Genomic DNA, 17,344 nt, shown 5'->3' on the forward strand with positions numbered 1-17,344 from the left:
TTTCAGCAGTGGGAGAATTTTTTACTTCAATTAACAATTTCTTCTTCAAACCATCCCTGTGAACATACAGGAAACTTTCATATATTTGCAAGTCACAACACACGTAACGCATCCTCTGAGAACTGAGGGATTGCTGAGAGTAACTCATGCAGGGTTGGCCTCTTCTGGAGGGGTCCCACCGCGCTGGGGTGGGAGCAGTGAGACTTGCAGTGGGACTGTGGTGCCATCAGCAAGGTGAGCTTTGGCCACTCCTGCTGGCTGGCTTCCTCCTGCACCTGGGGTTTGGTGACCCCACCATCCCAGCACCAGTTCAACCCTGGTGCCAGTCACCTGCTTAAGAGTTTGTTCATATAAAATCAAAATTAAAAGATGTAGCTGGGGGGAAGTCTTTACTAAGCTGTGAAGTAATATTGGCAGTGGATTTTTTTTTTTTGTAGGTAATAAAGTTGCTCTGCAGTAGTGGGTAGGAGACAGTTTTGTCTTTTACAGCCTTCTGTATAGCAGTTGTGTGAAATGCTTTATCTCAAGCCTCATATTGTATTAGATAATGACCAGGAAGCATCAGTATTTATATTAGCAAGTTGCTGGTGATTATTTTAGTATTATTCCTAGGATTGAAGACATGATTGTTCCTACATTATCAAGTTTTTTATAAAACATTTATCGCATAAATGTTTTGGGTTCTGTTGTTCAGAGTAACTGAAATCTCTTTTCAATTACTTGTACATATGAAAAAAATAATCAGTAAAGTATACAAGGTCCGCGTGTTACTCTTTTTCAGGCAGTGAAGGAAGGTGATACAGTTTAGGCTGAAATTGTGTTTCTGAAGTTTTGTCAGTTACAACTGACAGAAAAAAATAAATACATCTGGTTTATGTTCACCAGACATCAGGAGGAGTGAGTCAAAACTCTGCTGGTTATTTATAGCTATTTACAAATATCTTACTTAAAAAAAAATATTTGGAACAGGGTAGAGACTATTTTCCTTAACTTCTCTAGGAGTTTTATTTTCCTTCATATGCTGTGCCATGCAAGAGTCTTGTTCAGTTTTCCAAGTTCTCCAGCACATAATAGTTAAATGTTTTTATGTCAATTAATATTGACAGGAAGTCGGTTTGAACAGCATTGGAAAATGGAAGTAGTTGGCAGAACTGCCTAATTTCACTGAATTTCCTTTTGCTAAAAATATCTCTAAAAGAAGCTCTCCTTTTGAGATACAGTGAATGCTTGTTTGACTGTAGTTTAGAATTGATGATTCTTGTCCTTTAACCAAAAGGGCTTGACAAATATGAATAACCTTTTGAAACATATTTAGCTTTCTCTGTAATACATGTAATTATGCTCATGTCCTCCAAAAGTTTACATACATGCTTAACTTGATGTATGTGGCTTACCCCATCAGCTTGAATGATCTGCTATAGAAACAAAAGTTCTGCAGAGCTGCTTGTGTGAAGTTGAGCATTTCATTTGTGTGTGTGTTGGTAGTGTTAAGGAGTTCTGAGCATAGTTGCCCTGTTGAGTTTTGTCTCAGAACTCAGTCATTAATGTATGAAATGGCAAGATTTTAGTCCTGCTAACTGAAAGCATACAGCATCAAATATGTATTCTGATTTATATTGCATGCAGATATGTTAAAAATAGTTTTAGACAGGTTGCAATGGCACGTATTAGAAGTTATAAAATAGTAGAAATAGGATGAGTTTCATATAGTTGTTTAGGTCCTGTGCTGCCTCTGCATTATGATACAAGAACACCATACTGTGCTCAGAGGACAGCCTAGAACAGTTTCACAGATTTGGCCAATTTAGGGGGTAAGTCAGCATTATTTAGCTAGTAAGACTTCTTGCTTGGACATCTTTCACTTGTGGAAGTTGGTGATGTATGGTGACTGAGAGGATTTTAAGAAGAGAAAGCGTTGTCTCATGAATTACAGTTTTGCCCTGGCTCTTGTACTTGCTGAGACTTTTTCTACCTGAAATAAAGCGAAGTAGGGAAGAGAGGCTGTGGGGATGTCAAGAGTAACGGGAATCACCAGGACACAAATGTTGCTTTGTGGCAGAGAAGTTCCCTGTTTCACAGAGTAACTGGGTGGAACCTGGCTGGTACCTGCTATGCACCACCACTCTTCAGGGTGGTGGGACCTTCTACTGTTGGGAATCCCAGCCTGGTGAGCGAGAAGGGGGAGACACTGGTGACTTAGGGGTGTCTCAGACTCTGGAGGGGGGAGTCCGTTCCAGTCAAGGCATTTTGTTTGATGTGATTCCCCCTGCATTGGCTTTTATTATGTTTCACCTTGTGAAAATCTCATCGTAAGCTTTTTCTTCTTGTAAGTGCTAGTTGTAGTCATTGTAGGTATTAGAGAATTACTTTATTTGGAAAGAAAGAGGCTAAACCTATGCAAACTATTTTAAATACATTTTGCAGTCTCAGACAGTAATTAAAATCCTCAGTAAAGAGATAAAAATGACATAGGTGCAGTACATTTAACTGTTAGCCTTCTGTCACTCCAAACAGGGAGTATATTTTGAAGGCCTGCTGCACTGTGAGCTTGGCTCGTTTCCGTGTGTTAGAAAACCACGGCTGCCTGTGGCTTGCCTGCAAGTTGACTGCCTCTTAACATCTTTAACTGGGGTGATGTTGAAGTCTCTGGTCATGACCCTTTGTATTGCTCTGAATTTTCTTTGTATGTTTCAGATGATGTTTTTAATGACTTTTCAATTTCTATCCTTTCGTATAGGCAAAAGATCTTTGTTCCTTACCAGAAAATTAAATGTTAAACTGTCATATTGAAACAGGGAGTGTGCACTCCCCCCCATTTTTTTAGGTACAATTAAAGTAATTGCTAATGAAGACAGTGAAATGCATGCACATTATTTGGAGCATTTGCACTACGGAGCTGCTTTCAGCAGTAGTAATCTCCAGCCGTCTTTCCTTGCTGAGGCTCTTTCAAAACCTCCTTCAGCTGCAGTGCACATAAGAAATGAAACAAATCTCATGGTGGGTCCTAGATTTGATTAAATTGATTGAAAGCTCATGAGAGCAGCAGCCCTTTGAGTATTTTGCACTTTAGGGGCTTGATGTGGAGCAGTAGCTACCTGGCACTGCTACATGACTGAGTTTTCTGTGTATTATCAGAATTTAGAAACTGTGTTAGTTCTTGATTCTTTGTGTTACCTTTCATACTGAAAACAAGTTGTCAGGCATTTCAGGCTCCCACCCTTTAGTCAGCTTCATTTTTGCATTTGGAGTCATTACATTTCCTATTGCTGGAGTTTTACAAGCACATAGATTATACACAAGAAGTCTTAAAATATAACGTAGTGACGCTGGTAATCTTGAGGATAGGTCAGGTTAATGGATGGTTTAAAAGCTGGGTGGTAATCTTAAGGATGCAGTAAGGAACCGGCTGGTGCTGCTTTAGAGAGCTGTGTTGGAGAAAATTTCCAAGTTCAAAGCTGTTATTGCTTGCTGCTGCTAGCAAACAGCCATAGTCCTTTACAACAGAGTTGTCTACAACACAGTAACTGGAGGCAGTAGGGTTTTTTGATATTATGGGGTTTGTAGCACACACTTTGTGATACTGCAGCAGTAATGAATCAGGGTGAAGGACTGGAAGATGCCTCCTGGGGGAGGCTCTCTTTTGAGCTTTGTTACTAAACGGCTTGATTTGCAGCTGAGGTAAAGTCGCTTGCCCTTCTTACTGTCCTTAAATAGATCATCTTCACTTTATTTTTTAATGTGAGCAAATATATTGAGCAAGGTGGGCTTCTCTGTGTTCTCCAAGCATATGTTTATACTTGAAGGCAAGCATACGTAGCATAACTGTGCCGTTAAAAATAGTTACTTGAGCTTTGCTAAAAAATGTTTGTAGTTCTAGTACTTGCTGATGGCTTAAGTATGCAAAGTATTATCTAATTGATGTTGATTACAAGCTTTATGAATTTCTGCAGAAGATGGAATGCCAGGACAGTGACACAGCTCTTGTGGAGGTTTTAAGGGTATTTTAACATAGCTGAGGTGGCTGGGGAGACAAGGTACTCTTCTGAGATACAAACAAACTTTCTTTATCAGTGAATGCTGCATAACAAAGGGAAGTTGATTCTAGGCTAAAAGGTGGATTAACATGGAGACATGAAATTATTGTTGCCATTGATTGACCGTCTATTTTCTTCCACAAAGATACATTCAGAAATCTCTCCAGAGTATTCAGCATTGTGAAGTTCTTGGGCATGTCATGTGTTTTGAATTGGAACATGAAGCAAAACTACTTTCTGTGATGCATGATGATTTTGTAAAAATGGAAATGGGACTCTAAAGGTTTCAGATACCTGTTCCCTTATTAGGCTGCATTATAATCATTGAGGGGGGGAAAATTCAAGATACTGTCTAAAGATATATCTTATTCTCATGAGAAATTAATTCATAATTTTGCTTGTCTTGAAGCATAATATTATTTCTTCTGAGAGTTCAGCTGACTTTCTGATAGGTTTATTTTAAAAATCCCCATGTTTGCATCTTCAAAGCACGTGAAGCTGGTGACAACTTTTTGCTTCTTGTTAAAAGCAGAGACCTGCGGTTCAGAGACGGTCAGAAGAGAGATCTTGAGGTGGAGAGTTCATGTTACAGTAGCATATTAGATTTCACTGTAGATTGAATTGAGACTCTTTTGTGCTGAAAGAATAAGCCTGTACAGATTTCTTTGAAGAGGCAGGCACTTAAGATTATAGCAAATCTTTATGGACTGATTGAGCATGGAGGGGAGAGAGAATGTTCATGTTGATGACCAGGGTGTTGTGCTAAGAACTAGCTAGGACATATGACAGTGACTCAAACATAGTACTGAAGGCAGTATTATGTTTTAAGAATTGTAACTTTTCTTTCCTCACGTGTACTAATGAGCACAGCTCTTTGACCACAGTGGGTCTTCTGAGCAATATGTGTAGTATTTTTGGTTTAGCACTGGGTTTTTCATTGACATTTGAAGAGAAGGACAAATCATTAGCCTGAGTTAGTGAGCACAGGCTTGATGTAGAAACACTCAACACTAACTTTGGCTTCTCTTCTCTCTGTGTTACAGAAATACTAATACGGAGCATTTGACCTTCTAATCTCTACAGTTGAATCTTCTGATACCAGGATTAGGAAAGAGTGCCTTCAGAACCAATATGTAGCAAATGGGTATCACACCTCCGAAGCTCCTCCCTTGGTTCGACGCTTGCATGTTTTAAGGATCCTTGTCACCCCAGCAGTGAATTGTTCTTGTGAACTTCAGAAACAGATTTCATGTGGTGCTTGCTAAACATTGAGTCACCATGAGTAGTAATCTAGGAAAAGAAAAGGACTGTAAAGAGAAGGATCCAAAAGTCCCATCATCAAAAGAAAGGGAGAAGGAGGCCAAAGCCTCTGGAGGATTTGGGAAAGAGAGCAAAGAAAAGGAGCCTAAGACCAAAGGGAAAGATGCCAAAGATGGAAAGAAGGACTCCAGTAGCACGCAGCCTGGGGTAGCTTTTTCAGTGGACAATACGATAAAAAGACCTAACCCAGCCACAGGTACCCGCAAAAAATCCAGCAATGCTGAAGTGATCAAAGAGCTAAATAAATGCCGGGAAGAGAATTCAATGCGCTTGGACTTGTCCAAGAGGTCTATACACATGCTTCCATCAGCTATCAAAGAGCTAACGCAGTTAACAGAACTTTATTTATACAGTAACAAACTGCAGTCCCTACCGGCAGAGGTGGGCTGTCTTGTGAACCTGATGACACTGGCCCTGAGTGAAAACTCACTTACCAGTTTGCCTGACTCTCTTGATAACTTGAAGAAACTGCGCATGCTTGACCTGCGGCATAACAAACTTAGAGAAATCCCTTCGGTGGTGTATAGGCTAAGCTCTCTCGCCACTCTTTACCTACGCTTTAATCGTATAACTACTGTGGAAAAGGATATCAAAAACTTGTCAAAGCTCACCATGCTTAGCATACGGGAGAACAAAATCAAGCAACTACCTGCTGAAATTGGTAAGCGATTACACTGATTGAAAGTCTAATTCTATGCTTACATTCATTTTGCAGTTCAGTTAAGTATACATAAACTGCCACTTCTCCAGGTGCCCTTCTTCAATTAAAACTTCATAAAATTATGCTCCTGATCATACTGTTGCAGTGTTAGCTTATGTTGAGAGTAATCTTGGATATATATATATATGTTTTTAAAACAACAAAAGCCCTTTTTCTTCATCTATCATCTTAAAATCAGATGTATCATGTTTTCATCTTTGCCTTGTGCTTTCACATATTGTGTCTTCAGAGCCCAGATGGTTTAAAAAAAAAAAGATACAGGGGCATATTTCATTTTAAGATTCCTTTATAAATCATTTATGAACTGTTGCAAGTTATAAACACATTATGGGCATGTTACAGAGGGGTGTGAGCATGGTAATACAAAGTAGAATAGGTAGCTACATGCTGTTACCATGAGCAAGCTTTGGATGCCGTAACAGTTAACAATGTAGGTTAATGATTCGTGAAAGCCTCTACCTTTTATAAGTCATGAATATATGAATACATGGATTCTTAATATAAACTGACCAAATGTTGTATGCATGGCTGATGATTCTTATGACTTTTTAATGAATAATATTTGTTTTTCCAAACATTGTTGCAAAAGTTTGAAAGATGGTGAGATAGTATGAAAGTGGCTCATTAATTTAAATAGTTTATTATAAAAATGTGCTGGAATAGCTGTATATCAAGAACTCCTAAGTTGTTCCTAATTGGTTCTGATTCATGGAAAACATCTCTATCACACTGTTCTCAAGCAATATTTGAACAACATATGAGCCTCATAAAAGGGAGATTCTAACAGTGGGTTTTTTTCTATGCATTACCAGTTTTTAAAATGCAGGGATAGCTTAGTCCCTTTAGGGGGAGGGGGAACATAAGCTTCACGCAGTTAAGAAACTGCTTTGACTTTCTTCAAGTGTGGAAAAAAGCCTGTAAAAGCCCTTGTAACACTGTGAGTAATAATTCCTGTGCCTTGTTTTTAAAAGCTGATGTGGGGCTTGTTCCTGTTAACCAAGCCAGTGCATGAGTATGTTAAGTGTTACTGAAGTTGGCCCCTATGCTCACTAGTTTTGCAAAGCTTGGGAAGTGCTCTTGTTTGGATCCCCAATAGATCTGTTTCAAATCAGCAGTGTTTGCCTCTCTTCTGCACATTGATATGAAAGATACATGAGATAACATGTTCTTGATGGCAGGAACTCCTGGGCATGTCTGAAACTGCTAATCATGTTACCAGCAGTGTCCGGTACAGACAGTTTCTGTACATGATAACAGGAGCGAAGAAATGTAGTGAGGCTTTTGGTCCGAGTCTTTGGCTCCCTGTAGCAGCTATTGGCATGGATTTTACTATAGCCACAGAAATGCTTTTTAGCTAGGCAAAAATTAAATGGTTAATGTGGTATGTTTTCGATCAGTGTGGCTTTTTGAGTTGGCACGAGCATCTCAGCAGTCTTGGGAATTTCCCCTGGGAGAACTAAGAAATTGTAATTTTGATCTATTTTGACACTTCAGTTTAAGTCCAAGAGCCTCTTTGAATCTTTTACTAATCAAAGAATCATCCTGGAAACCATGGGGCTAATGTTTGCAAAAAAGCCCCAACACACCGCGTATTTCTACATACGTTGAAGAAACTATGGCCGATTTAGTTGGTTGAGCTGTAATACACAATTGTCAGTACTTTACCTGGGTCTGTTTGTGACTCAGTTATTAAATGTACTCTAGCAAAGAGTCGGCTTCTGAGGTTCAACTGGGGATACTACTGTGTAAATTTAAATTAATACTAGTGTGTGAAGAAAAAACTTTTGTGAGATGTTGCATTCCAGTGTTCGGGGTTGCCCTTTAGAAACTTTTTGTAGGTGTATTTGATACTGCAGACGTTATTGTTGCTGCTGGAACCTCTTTGTTTCTTAACTGTTTTGTTGAATTCTTATGGTTAAATTTACATTAAAGTATATAATTTCTGTATGTGTTTGTTCACAGTGGTCTTGAAAGAGATCATGTCTAACAGTTTCTTGGAGAAATTTAGTAGATACAAGTATCATGAACAAATATATGTGACTCGCTTCTTTCTTTTGTATTTTTTCAGTCTTGATATACGTACAGGCAGTGTTCTCAGTTCTTTATCAAACCCTAGCTTGAGAACATTAACTACTTCTGTCTTTGTATCCAGCAGTTAGTCGTGCCTTTATTTGTATTGTGAGAATGCCTGTGTTCCTTGTTACGGGTCAGCACCTCATTGTGGAAGGCACTTTAGAAGCACAAATGCAGGACGACTGTCACCCTTATGAAGAATTTAGAAGGGAAATCACTATGTTCAACAGCATCCTTTTTTATTCAAAGTAAATTTCCCTGTCTTGCCTGTAATTTAATCATCTGAAAAATAAATTAATGAAAGGATTTCTAAGTTTAAGTAACACAACTAATTTTAACTGTTAAGCCATATGGAACAGGTGTTTGAAAACCTTTTTCCTCAAATAGTAACAACAGACAAGATAGTTTAACTTTTGTAATTGATTTCTACTCACTCACTTTCATGTATCTTTGTTCTAGTAAAAAGATGAAATGTTTGAATTGGAAACACAGCTGAAAAATGAAACTGCTGAGAAATGTATTTCTTACTTTGTGATGGAATTTCTCTGTTTCTTTACACACTTGTTATTTTTCTACATTTTGTATGTGTACTTTAAAAAAACCCTTTCCTTTTAAGTCCTGGTGATTTTAATCCCTTGTACAATTCCTAAATGCTATATACAAGCACTTATGATTGTCAGCTCGCAGATAACACAAAAATTTTTGTTGCTGCAAAGCGGGAAGTAAAATGAGGCCATTATCTTTTATAAAGCAATATCATGTGGAGCATTTCAAATTCTTTTTGAAAATACCCCATTGTTCTAAGGCCTAAGGCTCACATATCTGATGGTAAGCTAGTGTGCTTGTTCATCTTTTTTAAAATTCAAAGCTTATGTAACCTGCTGACTTGTCCAGCAAGGAAGATTTAGCTACAGTGTGTTCATGTTGCTAATCTGGTACACAACTGTGTGAAGAATCCTGAAGAAAACCTTTACTGTGTCTTTTGGAGGTAGATATGCTGCAAAAGGTTTCCCTGGACAAATAAAAAATTAAAGCCCTGGACTTCAGCTTGAAAGGTGGGATGTTGCTACTGTTCCCTCAAAGAGCCAGCATTGAGTGTGATGAGATTGAAGTCTTACCCTGGTGCTAGACAATTGTGCTGGCTTTCACTACCGCTGAAGACAAAATATCAGTTCTGTATAATTATAAAAGGCTTTCCAACTTTAGGACCTTACTGCTTTAAAATAAAGGGTCACCTATTTGTGAGCAATCATCCCATTTAATTACTTTTCTAGGAATCTTTAGTCTCAAGCCTTATAAAATAAAGTTTATTCTTCTTCTACTCTCAGTGAAAGAAATTGAAAGTAGGTCCTGGAGTCTTAACTACTCTGATATTTGAGACCTTTCTTCCAACACCCATATGTCTATGACTAGTTGATTTTTGCACCAGTGATGTTTCACTGTTCAGGCTGAGCATGCTTGATTAGTTTAAATATACCATTCCAGATGAGAGTTTCCCTCTTTGTGCTGGAGATAACTCTGTGCATCTGGATCATATTGCAACTTTGTTAGACTTATACAAACTCTCTTGTGACCGCCTAAGACACTGCACTCTTTGCCTTCTCTCTTCTCCCTCTCTGCCAGAGGTTGCCCCTGAGTTCCTGGTAGAAACATACTTGGTTTTGCACTACTAAATTTCGTACAGTTTCCATTATTTTTAGTTACCTGTTTCTTCCAGTGCCTCTAGCTTGCTAGGAAACCCTTGTTTTCTGAGTCATTGCTGAAGAGACTGTACAAGATTGGTCTTGAGGTGGATTCTTAAAAGAGTCCTGGAGAGGTAACCTCCATCCAAGCCAATATTTTACTTTCAGTCCTGTTACGTCCGTAGCAACTCCTCACTGTCTTGACATCTACTACTCTTATTTTCTGCATGGTACCACATCTGACATCTTTGTGGAGTCTAGGTTGACTAGACTGAATAAACTAGATCTTCCATATTTTTGTAGAAAACTGTTAACTTTATGCCAAACTAATATTTTACTTGTATTTTTTCAATTTTTTATTTGTGTCTGTTTTCATGCCTTTTACTTTCATGCCTTTCGTTAATGTTTCCTGCAAATTCTGTTGGTATGCATAGTGTTTAGATGACTCTGAGGTTGTCAGAATCTTCCTTTGTTATTTCTCCTATCTTAAATTTTGAATTGATAGTTTCCAATCCTATGGTAGTGTTCCTTGTTTGATAGATGTCATGTAGAAACTATACTACTGGTCATATGATTTCAAAATAAGTTTTTAGAAATGCTTATCTAGAACATCTACTGCTCGCTGTGCAAGCATACAGTATTAACACTTGTTAGAAATAGATTCCTTTTAGGGAAACCTGAAACAAACTCTAAAACATTTCTTAAAAGCCCAAGTGAAGGTAAAACATTTAACAAAATGTTGTCTGCAAAACACATAGTTGATTAGTGGTCCTGGAAACTGCTTTAAAACAGTGTTACAGTGTCTTGAGGTGAACCTATCAGCACTGCTGCGCTGCTGCAAAGTAATCTGAAGTTTAGTTCTGTTTTAGCCTTGAAACTGTCTTTAGTAGTTAAACACAAACTTAAATAAGGTGACTACACTGGGGGAAAAGTTGCTTTGCATATAAAACAAACATTTTAGTGAGAAAGAGGAAGTGTTATTATCTATAGTTAGTAAACAGATGTGTATGTTTCTGGTCTTCCCCTCCCCACCCCAGAATGCAGTACCTCTCATTCCCAGGCCTCCAGTTGCTTTATTATAGGTAGGAAGATGACAATATGGTTTTCTGTCTTTTCAATATTCAGAAGACTTCTTAATCTAAAATAGTAGTTTATTCAACTCAATAGAACAAAAAATGAAGAAAATATTATCTGTACTTTGGAAGAAGATAATTTTTTAGTAATTTGGCAAATTCAGGCTCTAGGTACCTAGCAAGTCATTGCTAGTAGTTAGTTATTGGACTTCTCTTAACACTTTTCCAGCAATGTATATATTGCTTCTACATTTTTTTATACAATGGAAATTATTTTAATATACTGCATAGTAAGCTGAGGTCTTGATATGCATTGTGCTATTTTCAAATATAAATAGATTTGTTTGAATAAGATCTAAAAATACTTAAAAATCCATTTAACTGAAAACATATTCTGAGGTTTGGGTTTTTTTTCATGTTTAGCCAAAAGCTCTGTTTGAGTAGCTGAATTAGCGGGAGTTTTCATGAAATGGCTATGCTGATGTGTAACAGCTCCATGATGCTGAAAGGGGCAGTATCCACTTCCCTTCTCACAGATTCCCAGCTGTTCACTCCTCCTGCCTTTTTCATCTGAGCTGTTCCTCGGTGAGCTGATTTATCTCACTAAATGAACAGAAAAATATTGATGGTTTTGCTACTTTTGTTGTCTATTACTTTAGTTAGCTGAAATCAGTGACGTTTCAGATAAGACTGGAACTGGTGTAGGAGGAGGAGTGGGAGAGCATGAACTGGAACAGGATGAGCAGGACTGCCACTTTTGCCTGCACTGAGCTGTTAAATCAGCTTGGCTTGCTGCAGCTCACTTGTGAAACCTCACAGGTAGGCTTGCTCATGTTGCATAAAAGCATGTGAAGTACACGGCAAGTGGTTTGGAGGAGGATGTATTACTGTCTGCAGAGAGCCATTGAAAATCATCGGATTGTATTTTCAGAATCTGTTTTTCTTCCTTTTCCCCTGCTTTCCATGTCTTGTTCCACAAAATGCTGTGTAGCCTCTTTGAGTCCTGGTAGCATTAGCTTAGCCCCACCTTCCTGAAGCAATTTTTGTATGTTTTTATGTATAGTGGTGAGAATTAATTCATGCAAGTTTCTTGATGGCAGAGCTGTTGTTCTTTGTGAACCTAGTCTTTCTTATAAATTGCATCCTACCTAACAGTGGTGATAAATTTTCAGAGTGCATCTTGCCCGGTATCCTGCTTCTGACTGTAGCCCTAAGCAAACGTCCGCGTAAACCCCGGGTAAGTGTATATATGAGGCTTAACCTGACCCCTTTCCCTGATCCAGCTATTTTCATATCAGGGAATTGCTGAGTCTGGTGCAGCTTGTCTCTTTAGTAATTCTCAGTAGACTCCTCTTCCAAGGGCTTGACCATTTTTTCTCTTTAAACTCCTATAAATGCTTTGCATCCTTAACAAGGTCCACAAGTTTGCTTTGAGTGTTGTTCTTGACTAAAAGGTCACTGTTATGCAGATGTTGAATATATATGTATACCAAATGCAAAAGCAGAGGTTAGCTGTTCACTTGGCTGTTGAATCTCTGGTGGCATCCATAAAATAAAACCTTAACGGAAAGGTTTCCATATGGAAGCTTTGCCAAAACACAGTCTGGAGGGATAATTGTGGAAATGAGTTCACAAGGTGGACTCCAGCTTCATCACCATATCTGGTAAATTGTCCATTCCACTGAGATCAAAAAGTTGAAGATTAGAATGGAAGAACGTGAATGCTTTGGTGAGTCAAACAATCAGCATGAGAAGGATGAAAACTACAGAGGAACTATCTTGGGATGAGGCCAAGCAAATGCTTCAATTTGCAGGCTGCTACTTAAGCAAGCCTTTTGCATTTCTTGTATTGAGAGTTTTATTGCATTCCTTCATGTTTTGTTGAAGGAATTGTTTTGCACAATCAAGTTGGTAATACTTTCTTTGCAAAGACAAGGTTGCATCTTATACCATTTTCAGATATTTTTGTCTTAGTGCACACAGCTCAAATAGAAATAATATTGTCAACACGGTTGAAATTACATTTGCATAGTTTCTGCAAGTTTCTTAAGACTCCAAATATTATGTTTTCTGTCTGTGAATGCAACTCTTATTCTGTGGAGAATCTGGTCAGGGCTGTTCTGCAAGGGAAATATTTTTAGATTGTAATTCAGGGAATCTGCCTACACCAGACTTGGAATGTCTCTGAGACTCTCTTCTGTTCTTCCCTCCCCCCATCTACCCAATATTTAGATCATTTGTGGTTTCTTCACTACTTTGAAACTATTTTTCATAACACTTACACCTGTTTGCTTTTCAGTAGCATAGACAGCAAACCAGATGTGTGCAGCTGCATTAGTTCACGTCTGCTCACTCCATGCTGAATATAGTGCCTCCTTATTAAATGACTTATTAGTTGCAAAGCTTTTCAGTGATGCTCTGAATTTCATTTCCCTTTTTTTTTTTAGCAGACCTGACAATATAGAGAAATATTTCTTTGCATTATTTGTATTGAAGAACCCCTTCTTCTGTTTCAGCAGTTTAAAGGAAACCAAATTGTGTTCCAAGGTGGCATGCTGATACCTGCAAACACAGTGGTTGGGAATATTTTTGTATTTTTTGTATTCTAATGTGATAAGAGCATGAAGTTGTGGAAAAAATATAGTCATTGATACGTGTGTGCTGCTCTCTAGAAGTCAGAGAAAATGACTGCTTATTTGGTCCAGTTCTGGTTGCTTGCTTGAGCTGCAGGAAAGGTGAAGAACTTGGTTTTGGCTGGCTTCAGCTTTGATGTCTGGGTTCTGATTCTTGTGAAAGCTCTTGTGGGGACACAGTTTCGTCTTGTCAGCTAGTCAAATTTCTCCTGATTTCATTTTCTTCAGACTGGCTTTAGGATAATGATTAAGTAGTCCTGCCCTTTTGATCTACTTGCAGAGCTTATTGGGATGATGCCCCAAGTGTAATTCCAGTAAATACTGACAGGTTGTTAGAAGTCCAGCTTTCTTTTTTTTTTTTTTTTTTTTAATATCAATGCTGCAATTATTTTTACTGTTTGAATACAGAGGGAAATAATCTCCTCCCTCAGGCTCCCCTTGCTAATGCAGCCCAGTACGTGGTTAGTCTTTATTATTTCAGAGCAAGTACACTTGTTCCACACTCAAAACAGACAGGATCCAAGATGTGACGCTAGGTTCAGCTTCTCCAGGACCCCCTGGTCTTTCCCTGCAGAGCTGTCTCCTCACCAGCTGGTGCGAGGCTGTACCGCTATACAGGGTTATTCTGTGCTAGGTACAAGACTCTGCCTTTGGCTTGGCACTTCATGGGGTTCCTGTTGGTTTATTCTACTGCCCAGCTCAAATCCTGCCTTGAGCCCTAGCTAAGACTGTTTCTTCTACATGTTTCACATGTTTGAAATGTTGTTTGAACATGTTTTTAATTTTATTTATATTTGTTACTTTCAGTTGTAAACAATAAATAAAAAGTGTTTTGCTGTTGTGTCTTGTTGAAGCTTGTTTTAGGCCAGATTTTAAGTCTGTCTTTTCAGTTGAGTTTAGCTTCTGTGTTTTTGAGTGGTTCCCATAACCCTGTTGCACATTTTGCAGATTCTAAATATTTTACTGTGATTATTTCTTATATGAATATGGTATTTTGGTACGTAAGTCACTCATAACCATATTAAAATTGCATTCTTTCTACTCAGTAACTTCTATGTAAGTTATAGTTGTGCAGTAATAATTCAAAATAGCTCTGACTGTTTAACTGTTCTTTTGGGCAGTTGGTAACACACAGCAGAAAGTTCAGGTTGTCACAGTGTTGTACTCAAATCTCATAGAGAGGAAAAAGATTCTGAAACTGTAAAATCGTTTCTATTTTTTTTCTAAAATCAGGACACTTATCCCAAAGAGTTTTACAGATAGACTAAAAATTCTTTCACTTTTTTTTTTTTTTTTTTTCCAGCAGAGAACCTAGTGAGAGATAAATAACTACCAAAGTTATGGGAACTATTTGTAACTTGTTCCCAGCATTGCTGATTTCGGATAATTATTCTTTACAAATTAGCTTACAACCAATGTTCTGACACACCAGCCTGAAGTTCCATTAATATTAGCATTCTCGTCTTCCTCGTACTTTCCATAAGAGTCTTGGTCCTCTTGCTGTGTCATCTGGCCCAGGATTTATCATGTTGTGAAGGATCTCATAATTTTCAATCTGCTTAAGCATGGGCAGGCACGAAATTAATCCAGTGGAAAACAGGCTATATTACAAATTGTGTTTGCTGTCCAAGAGTGTTGCCCACTGAGTGAATTAGTGGTAGGAGACACTGAAGCCCCTCTGCTATTGACCTATACTCTCTCCCTATACAACTGTTAATTTGTGTGTATTTTTATATTTTTTTAATGAAGTTGCATTTTGGTTTTTTTTAGCCAAGAAGAATCTTCAGAGTTATGTAAATCAGGGCCTGTAACTTGGTCCTCTTGTCATAACAGGCTTTCAGGGTTGGCCATGTAATGGGACTGTAATTCTGCCTCGTTATGCAGAAAATATTAGTCATTTCATAATACTGGAGTTTTTCAGCAGGTATATTTAGCTTTGTCATACTATAACATTTAGTCTCTGTGCATGTGAGAACAGTGAGGTAATTGCTCACCCCACCTTTTTTAAGGATTGTTGAGATGTGTACTTAACTGTATTTTTAACAATGTCTTTATCTGGAAGGTGGTTGGGAGTCTTTACAAACTATTCTGAAAAATGTGTGTGAATTGTTTGAAATTTTTATCTTGTAGAACCTTTTAAAATATAAGTTTTTAAAAACCACATAATAGTGTGTAACTAACCATTTTGTGAAGATTATTTATAGAGAAACTGCTTTATGTATTTCAGATGGGCATTGCTTCTACTTCAGAATCTTTTATTGTCAAGCCAGCTAGTACATGCAATTTCTGTCTGCTTTCTTGGTAGATTTTGAGCTTCAATTGCTTTTTTTCCCTTACAATTACAGTGCAACACATTATTTAAAAAAAAGGGAAAAAACCCAAAACCAACCACAAACCCCAGCACCCTTCCTAGTTTGTATTCTAATTGTTCTGAGGATGCTTGTCCCTTCAATGAAGTTGCAAGTAGTCCATAGAGAATCCTTTATCCGCTACTCTGAGCTTAAGATTTGTCTATTTTGGCCGTTACTTGTGGCAGAGAGTTAGTTAATTTTGACTGTGATTAGTATTTCCCTAAAGTAGTACTTGCCCTACTCCAGTGATTTTGGGTGTTTGAACGGTCCTTTGGTGAAGTGATGCTGGAGTTGTCTGCATGGTGAATGGGAGTGGATTTTTCTTTAGTAAACTGCTTTCTGATAAGGCTGATTCTGAGCTGCAGCACATTTCTAGCTGGCGCGTTTCTGTTAAATTGATTAAGATATGAACGTGTTTCAGCAAAGTTTCAGTAGTACACCAGAAAAGAGCAAACATTGATTCTTTTAATATGAATATGATCATGAGCTCCTTGCTCATTAGGCATTTTTCTTTTTGTACCTGAGCAAATCTTTCTTTTAGGAAAGCTTCCTTTTTGGTTTTGACATATGCTTCTTACCCCAGCCAAGCAAAAATGCCAGATTTCAGTTGTAGCTTGGTGAAACTTATTTTCACCTTTTTTTGAGAAGCGTTTTCTTCAGTACAGTTGCCACTGTGCAGACAATAAGGAGGACGCTTTCAATCACTGAAACAAGCTGGCTTTGCATCAGCTCCTAGGAAGAGCATTATGCAGATGGCCTGAAGTTTGGCCTCTTTGTTCTTGCAGATCATTATTTGTTGTATCAATTGTTTATGCCATGTGTTTATCCTGGCATAATTTCTGAAAGAGCTGCTGCAGCAGTGCAGTGCACAGTGTGGCCATTCATGGGGTAAACCACTGCCATCAGCCGGTGAAAGAGCTGCCCCTGTTCCTTAGCTGCTGGCCTGGCGCAGCAAGCTCTCCATGCCCAGAGTGGTTCTGGTCACAGAATCACAGAATCATCTAGGTTGGAAAAGACCTTGAAGATCATCTAGTCCAACCATTAACCTCACACTGATCATTCCCAACTACACCATATCCCTCAGCGCGATGTCGACCCGACTCTTGAACACCTCCAGGGATGGGGACTCCACCACCTCCCTGGGCAGCCCATTCCAATGCCTAACAACCCGTTCTGTAAAGAAATGCTTCCTAATAGCCAGTCTAAACCTTCCCTGGCGCAACTTGAGGCCATTACCTCTTGTTCTATTGCTTGTTACTTGGTTAAAGTGACTCATCCCCATCTCCCCTCAGCCTCCTCTTCTCCAGACTAAACAACCCCAGTTCCCTCAGCTGTGCCTCATAAGACCTGTCCCATGTAGTGGGATGTTTTTGGTAGTGTTGGTCACATTAACTGCAGTGTTGCTGCCTCTCAGATCTCGACGCATTCAGAACAGAGAGCCTGTCACTCCGGACAAT

General features: G+C 38.5%; 1 protein-coding gene across 3 annotated transcripts in view; it reads left to right on the top strand.

The window, feature by feature from the left end:
- Positions 1-17,344, top strand: part of SHOC2 (SHOC2 leucine rich repeat scaffold protein) — a 70,219-nt gene that overhangs the window by 22,486 nt on the left and 30,389 nt on the right. For all 3 annotated transcript variants that reach the window (XM_074875277.1, XM_074875276.1, XM_074875278.1), the window contains exon 2: positions 5,078-6,015. In XM_074875277.1, the coding sequence (XP_074731378.1) occupies positions 5,313-6,015 (703 nt within the window). In that variant the 5' untranslated portion in view covers positions 5,078-5,312. The remainder of the gene's footprint in view (positions 1-5,077; positions 6,016-17,344) is intronic.

This window comes from Strix uralensis, chromosome 7 (genome assembly GCF_047716275.1).
Source record: "Strix uralensis isolate ZFMK-TIS-50842 chromosome 7, bStrUra1, whole genome shotgun sequence".
Lineage (NCBI taxonomy): Eukaryota > Metazoa > Chordata > Aves > Strigiformes > Strigidae > Strix > Strix uralensis.